At 44.2% G+C, this 20,600-nt stretch overlaps 2 protein-coding genes across 2 annotated transcripts; both read left to right on the top strand.

Moving 5' to 3' along the window:
- The first annotated feature begins 1,465 nt into the window (after window positions 1-1,465).
- Window positions 1,466-6,598, top strand: LOC133505719 (ras-related protein Rab-33B-like). The gene is made up of 4 exons (XM_061829103.1): window positions 1,466-1,595; window positions 2,246-2,685; window positions 4,762-4,940; window positions 6,164-6,598. Exons 2-4 carry the CDS (start codon window positions 2,467-2,469, stop codon window positions 6,453-6,455), a joined length of 690 nt encoding a protein of 229 aa, XP_061685087.1. The 5' UTR covers window positions 1,466-1,595; window positions 2,246-2,466; the 3' UTR covers window positions 6,456-6,598.
- A 2,784-nt stretch (window positions 6,599-9,382) lies between these two features.
- On the top strand, window positions 9,383-20,328 carry LOC133505718 (equilibrative nucleoside transporter 2-like). The gene is made up of 13 exons (XM_061829102.1): window positions 9,383-9,543; window positions 10,845-10,883; window positions 12,077-12,158; window positions 13,869-14,029; window positions 14,121-14,260; window positions 14,641-14,775; window positions 14,855-14,955; window positions 15,537-15,618; window positions 15,693-15,796; window positions 16,168-16,276; window positions 17,295-17,380; window positions 17,784-17,983; window positions 19,939-20,328. Coding segments are annotated over exons 1-13 (1,353 nt in total). The 5' UTR covers window positions 9,383-9,541; the 3' UTR covers window positions 20,051-20,328.
- The last annotated feature ends 272 nt before the right edge of the window (window positions 20,329-20,600 follow it).

The raw sequence follows: 20,600 nt of genomic DNA, 5'->3' as shown, positions 1-20,600 counted from the left end.
TAAACCTACATTTTGGGGGGGGGGGGGGTTAACAATGGTCATGTCAATAAAAGAACAAGTCAGAAAGGTTACTTCATTCTTTTAGTTGTTTAAGGAGACTTAACTTCATTTGGAATTATAGCTATATGAAATCTAATAGAGTGGGGGTGTCAAACTCAGTTTTCTCATTGTTACATTGTTGTTCCGGTTTCCCTCGGAGGGACGTTTAAACTGTGGAACAAAAATATTTAATCATCATATTTGCATCATCAATTTATGAACTAGTTTTGGAATCAGAAATCAAGGGTAATGTGTTTTTCAACTATTCACGTTTGGTAGCACAAAAATACTTGGAATATCTCAACTTTTATCATTTATGATATTTGACCATTTTAAATTTTCGAACAGATCTTTACAAGAATCGTGGTAATTCAGTCTAGATTTGGCTTCGCGGGCCGCATAAAATCACGTGGTGGGCCAGATCTGGCCCCTGGGCCTTGAGTTTGGCACCCGTGAAAATGCCCATATCTCAAACTTGAGTTATGGATAGTTGTAATGTGATTCCAGATATCCAGAATTGCATTATGTTATGCCGAGTCACATAAATAAATGAATGGAAAAAGTGACGATATCTGAAAAATGCTAATTTGTGAATAGGCGGCGTCGGTTTTACGGATACCGCCAATGCGAGCAAAGCTGTGGACTCGTGTCACATGACTTTGGCGGTCAGCTGTGGCCACCTGCCCCTGTGGGGGACCCAGGTTCAAGACCTCGGCCGGACCTTCCGCCACCATCCCCCGGAATCACGGCTGTGGCGTCCTCGAGCAAGACAATTTATGCCCCCGAAGTGCTCTCCGGGCACGTGTGTGTGAGTGTGTTCACGCTGAGGTTCCGGGTTCGATCCCGGACCAGCCTATTTGGAGTTTGCATGTTCTCCCCGTGCATGCGTGGGTTTTCTCCGGGCACTCCGGTTTAACTCCCGCATCCCAAAAACATGCAACATTAATCGGACACTCTAAATTGCCCCAAGGTGTGATTGTGAGTGTGGCGATTTTGTCTAGATGTGCCTTGCAATTGGCTGCGTTGACAGCTGGGATAGGCTCCAGCACTCCCCGTGACCCTCGTGAGGATAAGCAGCAAAGAAAATGGATGGATGCATGTTTTTAATGCAGGTTGACCTCATAATCTGTGGGCCCCTATTGTGTCATGAGATGATACATTTTGGTAACTCGGTCTTTATTAAACATGTGAGACATGACAGGCAAGCTTTGCCAACGCTTCCTTTAAAAATCCTTACACGGGTTAGCGCATCCGCATCACAGCTCCGAGGATCACTGTTTGAATCCCGACCCCGTCTGTGTGGAGTTTGCTTGTTCTCCTCGTGCCTGCTTGGGTTTCCTCCCATATCCCAAAAACATGCATTAATTAGAGACTCTTAATTGCCCGTAGGTGTGATTTTGAGTGCAAATGGTTGTTTGTCTCTATGTGCCCTGCGATTGGCTGGCCACCAGTTCGGAGTCAGCTGGGATAGGCTCCAGCACTTCCGGGATCCTTATGGGGATAAGCGGCTTAGGTCATGGATGGATAGTTAATTACTCAACAGAATTGTCAATAGGGTACGTGATTACTATTTGCGGCATTACTGGATGCAAGTTCTCTTTTGTGACAGTTCTGTTTGATGTCACTTGTATTGAAAAATTGTATTTTCATAGAACCTTCTATGGATGGATTTGGATTGATTTTTCTCTATTGTTTTCTTATAAAGGTCCAATGCACTTGTTTATCAAATTTGTTTTGCTAAATGAACATGGATTTTAAACTGCAACTATAGAAAGACAATATTATTATTATACAGCAATATTCACCCATTCATGGACAGAGTGGCAATTTTTTTTTTTTTTTTTTTTGCCTTATTGAGATAAAAGTCTCCTCACAGGCCACGTTCGAGGAAATAACACTACTTTTTCGTTTATGGATAAGTTATATGATAACTTTAGTAATTTAGAATCTCGTCCCCAAAACGCGACGCTGCCCGCGAGATGGCACTTGGGTTTTCTTAGTAAATGGTCCCAAAAACCAGAATCAGAATCAGATTAAAACGCTTAAATATTTTGATATACTGAAGGATATAATGCGTGAAAATCATGATGTCCCAAAAACGGGTCGCTGTCCACGAATGGGTTAAGAATGATATATCAATAAAACGATATTTAGATAAAATGACTGGAAACTCAAAGTAAGTGAATTGCGACTCGCTTGTCTCCAGGTGCGCCTTGCAGGCAAAAGATTTGAACTAATGCAATGAGTCTGACCCACCCTGGTCAACCAGTCCCCGCCTCCACTTGCTGCGGCGAGTTGCAGGAGGTGCGCCAAGTGCACAAATTTGCTGGCCTTTCCCCCACCCCCCACCCCTCAGTTCCTCCGATTTGCGCCCCTGCAATGCAAGGAAGGCGTCGGACGAATCCACTCCGGTGAGACCAAAGCGCCATGGAGTCCTCTCTGGAGTTGTCCAACTCTTTGGGCAGCGTGTCGTCGCTGCTGAGCGGCTGCCGGACCTTCAAGGTGCTGGTGATCGGGGACTCCGCGGTGGGCAAGACCTGCCTCACGCACCGACTCAGCGCCGGCCACTTCCCCAGCGCCGCGGAGGCCACCATCGGCGTGGACTTCCGAGAGCGAGTCCTTGACGTCGACGGGGAGATGATCAAGGTAAGACCTGCTCCCGATAGAAAACATTCGTTCCGCATCGGATGAGCCATTTTTTTTTTTTTTTTTTGATTTGCAAACACTTAAGACTTAAACACTAAGTTCTTATATTGTCTGTGAAACAACACGAAGGAGGGAAGGAAGTCGATTTCGTGACGAGGAAGTTTCCATCTGTGTGTTTTGCTAATTGTATCTCAAATCCAACCGCAGGGAGGAAGTGCGATCTGTATTTTGTTGTTCCTCCACACTCGCGCACATAAAATATCAATTCATTGCTTCGGTTATTATTTAGGGCGTTCACAACGACTTTCGTTGCTCTTCTCTTTGCCCAATTTTGTCTGGAAAGTCGACCCGAAAGATGGTTTGAACGCGAACTTCGACTGAATTTAGTCAATCTAAAATGCCCGACAGCTGTTACAGGTTGAAACTTTTTTTTTGCCTTCTCGTGTTATGTTTCAAGCTTTTTATGAAAGAATGTGTTGATTATGTTTCAAGGTGTGATTAATGTAGACCACAGGTGTCAAACTCAAGGCCCGGGGGCCAGATCTGGCCCGCAGCATGATTGCATGTGGCCCGTGGAGGAAAATCACATGTCAACTTCTATGATTTTTTTTTTTCCAAATCTGTACCAAAATTTCAAATTGTCATATCTTAAACGATAACATCGAGCAATTACAAGCAGTTTTGTGTTATCAAACAGTTGGGAAAAAAACTTGATTTCTGATTCCAAAACTAGTTCACAAATTTCACGTGTAATTATGATGTGACTGTTAAAGATTTTTAACGGCCCTTTGAGGGAAACCGCACATACAATGTGGCCTACGACAAAAATGAGTTTGACACCCGTGATGTAGACAGTGAAGCTATCAATGGATGAATTTCAGTTGTGGATCCACGTGCAAACAATGCAAAGTCAACACGAAACTGATGCGATGCCACCTGAGCATAAAAACTACACTGATCACATTCTCCAAGATTAAAAAATTTGGTCATCAAAGCATGCGTCTTTGGAATTTAATACAAGAGCGAGAAAGAGCAGTTTTTCCTGCAGATTGAACTGCCATGCAGAATGTTTGTAAAGAACAGGAGCGACCTCTGACCCTTTGAAGTAAAACAGAACATACCTGGATGTGCATGAAAGCAGCAGAACAGCGGTGAGATGTGTTGTGGGTGTGTCAGAAGAATTTAAGGTGGAGGTGGGAGTGCATCAGGGTTCCGCGCTAAGCCCCTTCCTGTTTGCGGTAGTAATGATAGGCTGACAGACGAGGTTAGACTGGATTCCCCTTGGATGATGATGTTTGCAGGGAACAGGCGGAGGAACAACTGGAAAGATGGAGGTACGCACTGGAAAGGAGAGGAATGAAGATTAGCCGAAGTAAAACTGAATATATGTGCGTGAAAGAGAGGGGTGGAGGAGGGGGAGTGAAGCTCCAGGGAGAAGAGATAGCGAGGGTGGACGACTTCAAATACTTGGGGTCAACAGTCCAGAGAAATGGAGGGTGTGGTAGGCAAGTGAAGAAACGGGTCCAAGTGGAATGGAACAGTTGGCAGAAGGTGTCTGGTGTTCTATGTGACAGAAGAGTCTCCGCCAGGATGAAGGGCAAAGTTTATAAAACAGTGGTGAGGTCGGCCATGATGTACGGATTTGAGACGGTGGCCCTGAAGAAACAACAGGAAGCAGAACTGGAGGTGGCAGAAATGAAGATGTTGAGGTTCTCGCTCGGTGTGAAATGAGCTCATCAGAGGGACTGCCAAAGTTGGATGTTTTGGAGAGAGCAGACTTCGATGGTTTGGACACGTCCAGAGGCGAGAGAGTGAGTATGTCGGTAAAAGGGTGCTGAGGGTGGAACCCAAGAATCGCATCTGCTACATTTCTTTGTTCCGTCTTCGTGGTGACTCATTGAATGTCCTCGTTTGTCGCCAGCGGTCATTTCAACACGTGTTTTCCTGCACTTATTTTTTTTCCACCATCTCATGAATCCCCCCCCCCCCATGGTTTGTTCTTCATATCGCAGCGGTTGAGAACGAGCGAAGTGAATGTCTGGCCTGTCTTTCATTTTCTGTGTCCCCCCCCCCCAGCTGCAACTGTGGGACACGGCGGGACAAGAGCGCTTCCGCAAGTCTATGGTGCAGCACTTCTACCGCAACGTGCACGCGGTTCTCTTCGTGTACGACGTCACGTGCCGGGCCAGCTTCGACAGCCTCTCGGGGTGGGTGGAAGAGTGCAGGCGGAACTCTCTCGGCCAGCAAGTCCTCAGGTAATCGTGATTTCCAGGTTTCCGCTAGTTTGGATAAGCCCCAGTTTGCTTTTCACCCTGATAAGCAGTAGGGAGTCTCACAATGTGTGCGGGACGGGGATCGTGCCCTGCTGCTCCCCCTCGGCTAAAAGGAGTTTGTGCTGTCCCGCGGCTGTGACGGCAAAGCGCTCGAAAAGGAAGCAAACGCCAGATGCATTTAGCATCAACACAAACACGAGCTGAAGTTACATAAACAACTGTTAAATTATTGAACGCACCCCAATTTCACATGAACTACATCAAGAGTAATAATACTCTTGCAAACTTGCGTACTCTTGCTAGCATACCAGACAGTGCAGGTCATTAATTGTGGATTCACTACATACCAGAGTTTTATTTTTTCATATTTTTCATAATTCTTCATATAGCGGAATTTATATTAAATAATTATTTAATTAATTAATTTGGGGGGGGGGTTAAAAGAAACGATTACTAGCCCAAAACTTTCAAAATGTAAAAAATAAAGAGAAATTTACTGAAAGACATTACAAGGAAGGGCGGCACGGTGGATCAGCTGTAAAGTGTTGGCCTCACAGCTTTGAGGTCCAGGGTTCGATCCCGGCCCCGCCTGTGTGGAGTTTGCATGTTCTCCTCGTCCCTGCATTGGTTTTCTCCGGGAACTCCAGTTACCTCCCACAACCCAAAAACATGCGACATTAATTGTATACTCTAAATTGTCCATAGGTGTGATTGTGAGTGCGGCTGTTTGTCTCGACGTGCCCTGCGATTGGCTAGCGACCAGTTCAGGGTGTACCCCGCCTCCTGCCCGTTGGCAGCTAGGATAGGCGCCAGCACTCCTGTAACCCTTGTGAGGATAATCGGCTAAGAAAAGGGTTGGATAGATTACAAGGAATAAAGTGTAATACATCATGTACAGTACTACCGTGCGTTACTGTAGTTTTAAGTGTTTAAACGGTGTTGAGAAAGTTCATAGGACTGTGGGGAAAAATGAAGAAGGGTCTGGGGGAGGTTAAAAAAAAATATATGCAATCGCTACTTTGTGGATTTCACCTCTTGCAGGGTTGGTCTGGGACCTCACCCCCACGATAAACGAAGGATTACTGTACACGGTATTAGTAGCTTCACAGGGGAGAGGAAAAAAACCCCCAAAATTTTGAACTGTTACTTGTAGGCGGCACATTTCTAGTTGACGTTCGAGACGACTTCCTTGGTCCGTCTTTCAGTTTCCTGGTGGGGAACAAGAGCGACCTCCGCGACGTCGTAAGAGCCGACGTCCTGGTGAGCCAGGAACTGGCGATCAGGTTCGCCAAGGCCCACAACATGACGTTCTTCGAGACGTCGGCCAAATCCACGAGCGGGCGGCAGCGGGACGCGGTGGAGGACGTCGTCAATGCCGTCGGCGCCCGGCTGAGGAGGCACAAGGGTCCCGGTGCCGCGTACAACCCGTCGTACAGCGGCTCTTTTAAAGTTTTCAACAAAAAAAAACAGGAGAAGGAAATGTGGAGTTGCTGCTGAACGACGAGAGGAACAATCGGGAAGGATTGAGAGACACTTCAATATTTATACTTTTTAACGTGGGCCGGGTTACACTTTCATATGTTGTATATTTTCTAATCTTATTCTTTATTAATTACCAAATAAACTAATGTGAATAGAGAGATCGATGGGTTTTATTTTGTAAAAATGATCGCCCCGCCGATTATCGAATGAAGATTGTCAGATTTGTTTTGCGTACCCGAAACACGAAGCTCGCCTCAACAGTGGATGTAAAGTCTACACACCCCACTTCAAGGGCTGTTTTTTTATCGGGGCGAAATCTAGAACGAGCCCAAGGTAAATCCAGAACTTTTCGGGGGAGGAGGGGGGTTAAAAATCAAACATACTTGAATTGGAGGCAGGTGTGTGCTGACAATCACATTCCCGGTTACAGTATCAGAAGGTGTGCACACTTTTGTAAACACATCGCAGTAGTATATACATTTAATTTTCCACCCAAAGATGTCATTTGGTACTAAATGAGTGGTAAGGGGGGGGACGTAAAAATCAACCATACTTGAATTGGAGGCAGGTGTGTGTGCTGACAATCACATTCCCGATTACAGTATAAGGGGATGTGCACACTTTTGCAAAAACATAGCATGATTGTACACACTTAATTTTCCGCTCAAAGATGTGAATTGATACTAAATAAGTGGTAAGGGGGATGTAAAAATCAACCACACTTAATTGGGAGGCAAATATGTACTGACAATCACATTCCTGATTACAGTATAAGAGGGTGTGCACACTTTTGCAAACATATCGCAGTATTGTATAGATTTATTTTTTCTTTCAAATATGTAATTTGGAACTAAATGACTGGTAAGGGGGGGGTGTAAAAATCAACCATACTTGAATTGGAGACAGTTGTGTGCTGGCAATCACATTCCCGATTACAGTATTAAGAGGGTGTGCACACTTTTGCAAACACATGGTAGTATTGTATACATTTAATTTTCCACTCAAAGATGTCATTTGGTACTAAATGAGTGGTAAAGGTTATTGGTCACATTGTTTGTGGAATAATTTATTGTCGTGTTTATTTTTTTTTGGGGGGGGGGTGAAGGGTGAGTATTGCAAAACCAGGCATATCTGTCAACGACTATTACAAACAGGACGGGTCGGGTAAACATTTTGGGTTTTTTTTGTTCTCAGATGCACACTTTAGAGGACGAAATGGGGGCGATGGGCAACCTATCACGTGTTGTGCGTCCGGGAGATGACTCAGGTTATCACGTGACGTGATGGCAAACAGCTTTTCGGCTCCACATCTGCAAAACATCTGGAGACGTTTAGGAAGGAGCTCCGCCTGCATGTGTAGTTGCACGTGAAAGTTGCAGATTCTGTCACGGCGGTGTGACGACAATTAGCAACCAAATGGGAGGTGGCTCTTGTTCAGTGGACGTGGGTTGGAGGGTGGGGGGCAGGTAAACGTTCGTGAAGGACAAAGTGTAAATATTTTGAGGGAACGTATTTCATAAATTCCATTTTGACTGCACACGTTTTAGCCTTGACAAAAAAAATAAAATAAAATAAACCCTTAAGTATGCTGACAGGTAGGTGGCACAGTGACTCAGCTGGAAAGCGTTGGCCTCACAGCTCCGAGGTGGCGGGTTCAATCCCCGCCCCGCCTGTATGGAGTTTGCGTGTTTCCCCGGGGCACTCCGGTGTCCTCCCACATCCCCAAAAACACGCAATATTAATTGGACACTAAATTGCCCCGAGGTGTGATTGTGAGTGCAACTGTTTGTCTCAATGTGCCCTGCGATTGGCTGGCGACTAGTTCAGGGTGTACCCCGCCTCCTGCCCCTTGAAACCTAGGATAGGCCCCAGCACTCTCCCTTGTGAGGATAAGTGGCTACGAAAATGGATGGATGTTGAGAAGTGAGAAAATTTCGACTCAATTTAATGTCCACAAAATGCCTTTAATGCGAACGTCGCCCCTTCCAACATGGCCGGCATGCTGCACGTTTAACTCCCCAAGCAGGTTCTTGCTCACCAGCTGGCGAGTTTTCTTTTGCTAAGACGATCAGGGGAAAACCGCGCCCCCAAGCCATTTGATTGGTCTCTGCAACGCCCTCCCCTCTTCTTCTCTTGGCTGCTTCTGCCTATTCGGCAGCGAGTGCACCACACGCGACACCATCGGTCACCGAGGGAAATGCATCCCGACGGATGCTTAACACCTGCTGACACTGTGAAACAAGGGGAAGGGGTACAAGTTGGAGGTGGTATTTCGCGTCAATAGTCACAGCAACATCATGCAGCGGTGTTTACACTGCAAGCGGCCAGAAAGTGGGAACACCAATGGGCTGATACATTCATGATGGGAAAGACAACAAAGAGTGCATGATTGGGTTTTGGGCTGAGTGAGTGATTCTAGCCCATTGTCCAGCGATTTTTGTTCTTAAAAGTAATGCAGTAGCAGCTGTGTACCTTTCATGACAGAAACACATCAAAGTGCATTTTGGGATTTACACTGATTATAATTATTCGAAACGCAATGATGCACTTTGTCATGAAAGGTGCTATTCTACTGCTGCTACTACTATTACTACTAATGATAATCATAATAAATTTTGCCAGAAAAAATACACATTTCTCTACTGTTACTATTACTATAAAATAAGCCACATATATGTATATATTCTGGCAAATTTTATTATTATTATTAGAATTAGTAGTAGCACATCTCAAAGTGCAGCAGCATTAATGCTTTTAGGGCTGTGATAATCATATGATCCATTGTTTTGGAATCGCGCGGATAATCAACATGATTTTCTTTCAGCCACCGAAGGAGGCGCACTCGAGGTAAAAGCAAGGGACTTTGCAGGGACCAATCAAATGGCTTGGGGGCGCGGTTTTTCCCCTGATCATCAAAGGGAAAGAACCGCGAACCTTCCATTCGGTTTTTTTTTTTTCCACGCCTTCATGTTTTGGCGGGCGGAAGAAACCAAAAGCGCGATTCAATTCAACTGTCGCACATATGCGTCGATTCATTGAGACTCGAACCTGTGTCATACTATCACTCATCCGAGTGGGGACGAATAGCTGACCGGCGACGCATGTGAGTTTTGCCCGTGTTAACTTCTTTTTTCGTTTCTAACCTAAATTGCTGTCACTTTTCTTCACTTCATTCATGAACGAGCCATTTTCTGGAACTTCGCTTCCAAAAAAGTCCAGAACGCTAACTTATCGCCAAGCTACTTGAGATGTGGAGGAAAAAAAAAAAAGAGCTATTTTCTCATTTTATTCGATTTCTACCCGAGCACGTGTGCGGTGAGGTGAGGTGAGGTGAGGTGAGGTCCCCCGCCTCTTTGGTACCGGGCAACACTCGTTCCATTCTGGTTGTAACATGATATATAAGCACAATATGTGGGTCAAGTTGCCAAATAGAGTCGTTGACATTTTTTAAAATGTATTTTTATTATTATTATAAAGATGTACATCTTGTATGACAAGACGGAAGTGAATTTTGGCGCATGTGGAATACGTCATTTACGAAAAACTAGTGATTCATACCCAATGACGTAAACAACCTTTTGTACTTCAAAAAAATCATCTTACCGTTTTTATTTTTTTCGAGAATATCGCTTCCGTTAATAGTGACTGATAGCTAAATGATCTCATTGTCCAAAGTCTTACGTTCAGAAATATGGATTGACGAAGTGAAAACTTTTGGTCTGTCTTTCTGAAAAAAGTGGAACTGAATTCGGTCCATCAAGCCATCAGATTCAGCTCCCATTTGTATTTCATCTTCTTTGATATCGATAAACAGTACATAATTGAAATTCTTATTTGCCACCCCTGGGATAATTATCATTTCTTTCGGTTTGTCATTTTCATTTAATGTTCATCCATTTTGCACACACTACTGAATTGATTGAATAAAGGAAGTGGGGGGGGGCTAGGGTTGTAATCATAGCTTTGTTGCACCTCAAGGCCATATATATATATATCCATCCATTTTATTAGCTGCTTATCCTCACGAGGGCCGTGGGGAGCGCTGCAGCCTATCCCAGTTGTCAACGGGCAGGAGGCGGGGTACACCCTGAACTGGTTGCCAGCCAATCACAGGGGACAAAATCTCCGGACACACCGGTTTCCTCCCGCATTCCAAAAACATGCAACATTAATTGGAGACTCTAAATTGCCCCAAGGTGTGATTGTGTGTGGGCGCGACTGTTTGTCTCCACGTGCCCTGCGATTGGCTGGCAACCAGTTCAGGGTGTACTCTGCCTGATGACAGCTGGGATAGGCTCCAGCACTCCTGTGACCCTTGTGAGGATAAGCAGGCTAAGAAAATGGATGGATAATCAGCTGTGATTATGAATGTCGTTATTCTTACTCTGACATGTTGTGTGACAGGATGCCAGAAGAAAAGAAAGCGAGCGCTCCCACTGACCGGTAGAGTGAGTGAGTGAGTGTGTGTGTGTGTGTGTGTGTGTGTGTGTGTGTGTGTGTGTGTGGTGTGTGTGTGTGTGTGTGTGTGTGTGTGTGTACTGTAAAACTAACAATCAGACATGTGACATGCTAACCCTATTTCCGTTCATAGGCGGAATTACGTCTTTTTAAATTGCATTGATTAAAAAAAAATAATGGGGGAAAAAAAAAATCTGTTTTTCTGCAATATTCCGACCGTAACGCATGCCAGAATCCGCACTCGTTCATATTCCGGTCCGACTTTGGCAAGCGAGGTGGAAGATTAGTTACACGTCTGTTGATTGGTCGAATGTGTTCCTCCTGACCAATGAAAACGCTTGTTGTATGAGGCGGGCCATGGGCCCATTTTGAAGTCAACACGATGGCGGCGCTCGAGAAGAAAGACGCCTCTCGAGTGAAAGAAATTGGTAGATATGTCAAAAAAATAAATTCCGATTGGATTGGATGGAATGAGAAACCGTCGATACGGTTGGAAAGAAGGAAATTAACACTGTTAAACGACTTCGTTCGCAAAATCGATCGATCTGGTAAAGCATTGCGCACACGGGGTCAGGATAATCCGATTGACGATGGATCAAGCGGTTTCAAGGCGTTGGAAGTTCACGCGAAACGACAAAAATAAGTCAAACAACTGGAAGCGACGAAAACGAACTTTTCCGTAGCTGCTACATTAAGATGTCAACCCAAAACCAAGAACCAACCGAAGCAATTACTTGTAAAAATGTCAGTATAACGACACATGACGTTAATAATTATTGTCAAATTCATGCGTTTCAATCATTTACTAAAGCAAGAAATTTAAAACGTTTTTGAATGGATATGAAAGCACGCCTGCATGCCATGATGCAAATCTGAATTCTATTTAGTTTCACTTCTGGTTGTTGAATTTAGGATTTTGTGGGGTAAAGGTATGCACCTAAATCATGAATGGTCATATTGTGTACATTTTGAAAACAGAATAGCATTTATTTAAAGATTTACTAGATATATTTCATTCATAGAATTTATAAAACTTACAGGTTAAAATTGGTGAACACCCTTGCTGACCCCCAGGCTTTTTTTCAGTCTTTTTTCATTCAGTTATATCACATGTCTGATAATATCCATTTTGTACAAATAAGCACTGTGTTTTGGGGACCATCCCGTTTCTTTTGCAGGGGTAACATGGTCGCCGCCATCATCTTCATGCTGGGCCTGGGGACGCTGCTCCCCTGGAACTTCTTCATCACGGCCTCGCAGGTGACCGGCATCAAACAAACTTTTGTGTCAAGGCCCACGTATGTGGGCACGCTGTTAAAACTCTTTGCGATACCGGTATAGAGCTCGTGCACCTACGTCATAAAATCACGTGACGTCGCCATATTGCCCGTCTAACAAAGAATTGTTGACAGTTGATCCCGTTGAGACGAGACGAAACGAAAATATGTCGCATAGCGCGACGCCCAGAGTTTTGTCCGTTAAACATCTAGAAGGCGATAGATAATAAACGAAGGTACGTGGAAAAATGAGAGACACTTTGCATTAGAGGACTCATATTTAATGCAGAAGTCGATGTGTTCGCCGATAAGAAATTGGACCGTTAACCCGCTTCCGCTTGTCTTGGACAACTGGATCTACACATGGATCTGGTGAGTAAGTCGGCGAGATTTACACGGAAGAGTTTGAAAGCGAAGAAAACGCTGGACGCGTACAAATACTTCGTTGCTGGATCTCTTCTCAATCGAGAATAAATCCCACATAGCAATGGAGAGACTCTGATTTTTTTTCAATGCAAATACCAACATTTAAATAAATGACTCCTGATTTTACACAAACTCCCATTCATTACATTGTTGTTCCGGTTTCCCTCAGAGGGCCTTCACGACTGTGGCGCAAAAACATTTAATCATCTATTTACATCATCAATTTATGAACTCGGTTTGGAATCAGAAGTCAAGGGTAATGCATTTTTCAACAATTAACGTCTGGTAACATAAAAAGCTTGTAATATCTCAACTTTATCATTTATAATATAAGAGAATTTGAAATTTTGGTACAGATTTTTACAAGAATCATGGAAATTGACACTCTAGATTTGGTTTTGCGGGCCACTTAAAATCATGTGGCGGGCCAGATCTGGCCCCCAGACCTTGAGTTTGATACCCGTGATTTATTTTTTTTTTAAATACGCGTTGTTCTCAAATCAGCCAACTTTGCATTATAAATACTTGTTGATAATTTGAGAGTCAGAAGATTAATTGCTACCTGAAGTGAAGTGATCGCTACACAGTCGTGTGTATTTGGTCGGGAACCATCCATCACACTTAATTGCCGAAATTCCATCGATCTCTTCTGGTCTTTTCAGCTGGTATTCCATAGAATGATTTCTTTGAATATCCGGCTCGTCTGTTGTGACAACCAACATCACAACAAGTCTCGGGCATTGTGACTATTCTGCTCCGGTTCAGTGTCTCCCACAGTGTCGAGCGGCTCCGTTTGACCGGCAATATGGCGCCGTGAAAATGGTGACGTGATGTGGACGAGCTCTATTGCAGCCTGGAGTGTGGGCCAGTACTGAAATTGATTGACATAAAATGACGTGTGCCTTGTATGAAAAATCTAAGATGTGTGTAGTTTTGTCTTTCTGTGTGTGTATAGTTGTACGATAAACTCCAACTGGGGTGTCATTGAACATTTTCAAGCACGCTCAGGGAGTCCAGAACAAGACATGTCACACCCCACGCAAGCCACATAAGATGCGTTTTTTTCATTGAGGAAATTACGCGCACACAACCCACACCTCAGCACCTTGTTTCTCTTCATGTGTAACCTGTTTGTGATGGCGAGAATCACAATTATGTTTTGCTGCCATGACCTCATATTTTTTTGACTCAGATTGTTTCCTAAACAATGTAAGCCTTTGCAGCTCACTGTGCTGTCATGTCAACACGTGTTAATTGCCGTTGCCAGTATTTCAACCAGCGCCTCAGCACGTCGGGTGAGGCGGGCAACCATCAGCTTAACACGTCGGGCGAGCCGGTCAAAGAGTACAACTACGACAGCTGGATGGCGTTGCTTTCCCAGCTGCCCTTGCTGCTCTTCACGCTGCTCAACTCCTTCTTCTACCAATGGTGAGCGAGTGTCAGCACAGCCCCAAAATGGACGCCCCTTCAAATTCTCCCGACTACTCCGAGTCCACTCACCCTTTGTGTTTGCGGTCAGGGTTCGGGAAGGGGTGCGCGTGGCCACGAGCCTGGTTGCCATCTTGCTGCTCTTCTCTCTGACGGCCGCCTTGGTGGAAGTTGACATGACGCCTGACACCTTCTTCTCTGTCACCATGGCGACCATTTGGTTCATTAACAGTCAGTCAAGCATGCATACAGCAAAGATGGAGCAACATCGCTTTTAGCACTGTTGCTAACACGTGTGTGTGTGTTTCCATGTTTTTTTTTCTGACTGTCTATATTTTGTGTGTGTGTTTCTGTTTTCTGTCTATGGGTGTATGCGTTCTCTTTTTTTTTCCCTGTTTGTCCATTTGTGTGTTTTCTGTCTGTATTTTGCATGCGTGTGTGTGTATGTGTTATTTTTTGCATACTTTTTCTCTTTTTTTTCTGTGCATTTATGTTTTCTGTTTTTTTTGCGTGTGTGTTTTTCTGTCTGCCTGGATGTGTTCTGTATGTGTGGTTTGTTTTTCTTTTATTGTGTGCATGTGTGTGTCTTCCCCCCACCCCCCGTACGTCAGTGTTCGGCGCGGTGTTGCAGGGCAGCCTGTTCGGGGCAGTGGGCCTGCTGCCGGCTCGCTACAGCACGTTGTTCATGACCGGCCAGGGCCTGGCAGGGATCTTCGCCGCTGTCGCCATGCTCTGCTCAGTCTTGGGTGAGGAGCGCAAATGTCGTCAACTTTGCAAAGCGAGGCCCGAAAAAGTGTCTCACGCTTGTGTGTGCGTGTGCATCAGGTAACACTGACTCCTACAAATCAGCAGCGTTGGGCTACTTCATCACGCCGTGCGTAGCCACACTGGGAACGCTGGCCTGCTACATGATATTGCCTCGCCTGGTATGCAGCTTTTTTTTTTTTTTAACTCTTTCATCCATCTAGCCATTTACTTAGTCGCTCATCCTCACGATGGTCAGAGGAATGCTGGAGCCTATCCCAGTTGTCAACGGGCAGGAGGCAGGGTACACCCTGAACTGGTTGCCAGCCAATCGCAGGGCACTTCGAGACAATCACACCTCGGGGCAATTTAGAGTGTCCAATTAATGTTGCATATTTTTGGAATGTGGGCGGAAACAGGAGTGGCCCCGGAAAACCCACACAGGCACGGAGAGAACATGCAAACCGGGATTTGCATCCTGGTCCTCAGAACTGTGAGGCCGACGCTTTCCTACTGATCCACCGTGCCCCCCTCTAAATTGTCCATAGGTGTGATTGTGAGTGCGGCTGTTTGTCTCGACGTGCCCTGCGATTGGCTAGCGACCAGTTCAGGGTGTACCCCGCCTCCTGCCTGTGGACAGCTGGGATAGGCTTCAGCACTCCCGCGACCCTTGTGAGGATAAGTGGCTTAGAAAATGGTTGGATGGAGGAAAATAGTGTGATTAAAAATGACTGATCTGTTTCGCCGGTGACTGTGAGCGCAGGAATTTGCTCGCTTCTACCTGAGGCGGCGTTCGCGCGACAATGACGAGGAGGCGAAGATGAAAGAACTCCTTCCCTGTGCCGGTTGGTGCCTGAAAACCGTAAAATATGCTGTCATTTATCCATCCTGTGGCTCATCCCTCGACGTTGTTTACCAGACGCACACGTCGAGAGCATTAAAGGCGTAAAACATTTGGACGCCGACGGGAAGTTGATGGGCGAGCCTGGGGAGAGGTCGTCCGTTTTGTTCGTCTTCAAGAAGGTCGGCGCTCTTCTGCATCAAAAAAATCATGCAAGAAAAAACAATTATTGTCCATAACATAACACAAGCACAGGGAGAACATACAAAGTCCACATAGGCGAGGTCGGGTTTAAACCCGGGCTGTGAGGCACATGCGCTAACCAGTCGTCCACCGTGCTGCCAAATATTCATATCAGTAAAATCAACTGATTTTCAAAATGAAATTGACCTTACCGTTATTGATCAAATGATAGGAAACTCATATGTACTGTAGAAAAAAAGTCACTTGTCCACAATTTCCAAAAACCAGCATCACTGTCCGTATGGCAAAAAAAATGAAATGATGACCTGCAAAATTGTGTGTGTTTGTGTGTGTGCGCACTCGCGTGCAGATCTGGCTCATGGCTTTGTGCATCACGTGCGTGTTTGCCGTCACGCTGTCGGTGTTTCCTGTGGTGACGGTGCGCGTGGAGACGGTCTACAAGGAGCACGCCAAATGGGGTGAGCCACTACCATCTTTATTAGCGCGCCGCTCCTCCGCTGCCTAATAATTTGGATCAGTGATTATTCGCTATCATCTCATGTGCGCTTAGCTACATATAGCAAAGCAAATTCGTTTGTGGAGCGCATTTCATACACAAAACAATCAATGCACTTTTTTGGGCTTGTTCCCATGACATTTGAAAACCAGTCCTCTCGGTGGTGGTGGTATGTTGGAATGAAAGTGTAAAGCTTTTCCACAACCACTTGATGGAAGCATATATATATATAAAATGGGCCGGTCTGTTTCATTTTCTCCTGTTACCCATGTATAATGCGCATTATTGACTTTTTTTTTTTTTTTTCCAGTGTGTGGGACATGCCAAAATCACTTCAAATTAAAACTCATAAATGAAAGAACATTTTAAGAGAATTCTTATTGTCCTGGTATTTGGTCATGTCCCGTAAAACCTCGTAGTTTTCTGAGTTGAGTATTCTCCAAATATTTTCATGATGACTGAATGATTCTGATGAGCAGTCCAGAGTCATACTGACGCAGCACAAAAATGTCGCTTCCCCAAAGAGTCAGTTTATCCAGTCGTCCATCCATTTCCTGAGTCCCGTGTCTAGTCGCGGCAAGGGTCGCAGGAGTTGGAGCCGATTCCAGCTATCTTCGGGGAGGAGGCGGGGCACAACTCAACTGGTTGCCAGCCAATCGCAGGGCACAGAGAAACAAACAACCGTGCGCACTCACAATCACACCTACAGGCAATTTTGAGTCTTCATTGAACCTGCTACGGATGTGGGAGGAAACCAGAGTACCCACACAGGGACGGGGAGAACATCCAAAGTCCACGCAGGCGGGGCCGGGATTTGAATCCCGGTCCTCAACTTTTAGGCGGATGCTCTAATCAGTCGTCCGTCATTCCACCTAGTCAGGCAAACGGATGAAAGGGAGCCAAAGATGGACAAAAACTGGTTTAAACAGAAGCAGTGCCGAAAGTTTGGGATGTTTTAAAATTTTTTATTTTTTTTACAGACCAAGTGTTCACATGCGTTTGCTGCTTTGTGGTTTTTAACGTCATGGACCTGTTGGGTCGTGGCGCCCCCTCCCTAGCACAGTCGGTAAGTCTGAAAGGCACACACTGGCCACTTCATTAGGTACAGGAATTGTATCAATGTTTGATGTTTGTTAGGTGTTTCTAATATTTTGATTAGCTATTGTACCCATGATGGAGTCCTTCAAATATATTTTTAATATAGCAACTTGTGACGTCACACTAGTGGTGCAGTCCAGTTTCCTCAAATTTCCTCAAATAATTAATTTTTCTGTGTAACTCAAACTAGCGCCCAACCGATTGATCGGGTGGCCAATTGATTAGCTGATATCAGACTTTTTCAAAACTATAAATCTATATTAGCCCTTTTCAAATAGGCTAACACTAAAATTCAGTTGTGCTTACTTCACTGCGTTTGAAAATATTAAGTACAGCCGTGAGTAGTTTGATATCTGATCGTGTGTCCGCAGCCATCCCAGGGCAGCTATTTGTTCCCGTGCGCCGTGGCGTCACGTGTGCTCTTTATTCCGCTGCTGATGATGTGCAACATTCCTGCATCCAAGCTGAGCGTCTCCTTGTTTCGCCACGACGTCATCTTCGTCGCCATCATGGCGCTCTTCGCCTTCTCCAACGGGTACCTGGCCAGCCTTTGCATGGCCTACGCACCGCGGTGAGTCCCACCCCACACTTGCAATTTTCTCTTGTCTTCATCTTGCGGCCAAAAAACAATGCGCCACTATATGAATAATATAGAACCAATAAAAAAATCTAAAAGCAAATATAATAGGCAGCATTGCAGACAAATACTCAAGGTGGGCACTGGCTCCCTCACGCGAACATTTCGACCAATCAAAATGGCTCGTTTGACTTATCGAACCTCAACCTCATTGGTTCATTAGGATGCCAGTCGATGTCAAAGTGCAGGCATGTGTGGCACACAGAGGGTTAACCACTGATCTAAAAAAAAAGAGTGGATAGCGGCACTTATCTATCGTGTGTCGATTGGTTGAAGCCAGTTGGCCGCCATCTTGGTACTCCCAAAACGTGTGGCGGACACGGTTTACAGGTTGGATTATGGCAGGGGTTTTTCTCAAAGTTTGGCATGTAGAATTATAACTGGTCGCGTGAGCTTGACATTTTTTTAGTTCTGGTAACATGAAGGATTTTTAATTCGACTTGGTAAGCCAAGAAAGGCGAAGTGAAAAGGAGACATATAACACCGGGACTTCCAAGAAACCTTGCATATTACCTAGGGCCCGATTTCCGTGACATGTTAACTTTTCCCAAAAAACGCTGTGAAGCACGATCATCATAATATAGTAAAAAAACTAAGCATTTTTTTTCTCATAAAAACATGAAATTTCAAGTCAATCAGTTCAATATATTTTTAGAAATAAGGCCTCACAATGGGAAAATACATGCTAAACGCATTGTTCATTTGTCGTCTCTGCGGCGTCGTATTTCAGACAAATTTCAACTTGTTTCCTCTCGTTTGAAACTCAAATTCAATTTGCAGTGTTCTGTATAATGAAAATCCTCCAAAATTTCACTGAAAATGTGTTTTCTTGCTTTTCCACTGATGAAGTTTGGGAGAATATTGACATCGCTTTTTCGCAAAAAAACGTCGGCCTTTAAAGGTGAAGCAGAGAGTGAACAGTGAACAACAACAACCGTAAACAAAAATTTGTTCAAGTGAATTAAGCTCATCAGAAAATATAAAACCCTTTACAAACTTTAACAGTGTCAAAATAAATCTTTCTAACTTACCTCTGGAATATTTTCTCACAGCCACAAAACCGGCGATTAACACTGTTAATCACTGTCACTGCACAGGTCAGTATGGTTGTTTTGGGAGTACAAAGATGGCGGATGTCTGCTTTCGGCGACTTCAGTTTTGGTGGCCGATGAGCTGTTCAGTCTTTTTAAATATCAGTGGTGTTAACAAACCATAAGGTGCGGATCCTGGTGAGCGCTGTCCAAAGGAACCAATGATACTATGGTCATGTCAAATGGGCTCTTCTGATTGGTCCCAATGGTCATGTGCTGCACCCAGCGCCCACCCACAAGAAGAAGTCATTTCTCCTCCTGACTCAGCAAAACATATGGGACTAATGTTGCTTGTTTTTTGCTCAAAATGTATTTTCTACAAATGGAATTTACTTTTACACAAAATAGAATTGTCAAATTGCAATCTAACTGAGGCAAGAAAATATAACATCCTACTTTATTTGCTTTTTACAGTAAGTGTTCAGTCTGAAGCCGTTTAAGATAATAGTCTCGGTTTGGTACCCTGTTGTGGCAACTTGCCTCCAAGGAACTCTTTGAACTGATTTGAGGAGCTTCCTGTGGTGTGCTCCCTACTGTGAAAGTCAGCATATGCATATACGCATGCAAAATATGCGCATCTGGATAATAATTTGACGTCATATAGACTCAATTTAACAACGAGTCCAAATAGAGAAGTCAAAATATGACTAATATCGACAATGTTTTGTAGGTTTGTCAATCTGCGCAAATCTTGATTTTTACAGTATGTATTATTTACAAGATGAGCACTCTCAGCCGCAGTGGAGAGATATTCCAGTGCAATATGTAAATGTTGACGTAACTTTTGTCATCCGTCAGGCTCGTGGGCCACCGAGACTGCGAGACGGCCGGCTCGCTCATGACCTTCTTCCTGGTTCTAGGTTTGGCTCTGGGTGCCGCGTTCTCTTTCATTCTGGGAAAGCTGATGTAGTCTTGAACGAAACGCACGCAGGCCAACCAAGCACAACTGCGCAAATAGTTAAACTTTTAAATGCACACCTGTGCTGAGCTCTTATTGGCTCAAAATGCATCTGCTGATTTTTTTATTTTTATTTTTTTTGCCATTATGTGCCCATTAAAAGGGTACACTTACTGTAACTTGTATATTGAAACTATCTAATTCGGAATGTTTTCATTATTGTATATGTGATCTATTTTTTTAACGACAATTTTATATTTATGACTTTTGTATTTGAGCAACTTTTGTGATTTTTTTTTTTTTTCTATCAAAGGTTCAATGCACTTGTTTATCAAATTTTGTTTTCATAAATAAAAAAAAATATTTCTAAATGTCGTATATAATGTGTGCATATAAATTAAATGTAAATGTCCATTTTCCAATCCAATTAGCTTCACAAGGGTCGGGATATGAAGATATAGTTTTGTTTTATTTGTAAAAGGACTTGAAATTCACAGTGGATGACTTGACTCGGGACTTGAGGGCAAAGATTTGAGTTGTCTTGTAAAGTAATGAGTTGGTT

The sequence above is a fragment of the Syngnathoides biaculeatus genome, chromosome 9 (genome assembly GCF_019802595.1).
Source record: "Syngnathoides biaculeatus isolate LvHL_M chromosome 9, ASM1980259v1, whole genome shotgun sequence".
NCBI classification, from domain to species: domain Eukaryota; kingdom Metazoa; phylum Chordata; class Actinopteri; order Syngnathiformes; family Syngnathidae; genus Syngnathoides; species Syngnathoides biaculeatus.
Note: the sequence above shows the minus strand (reverse complement) of the source record. Positions and strands in the feature narration are given on the sequence as shown.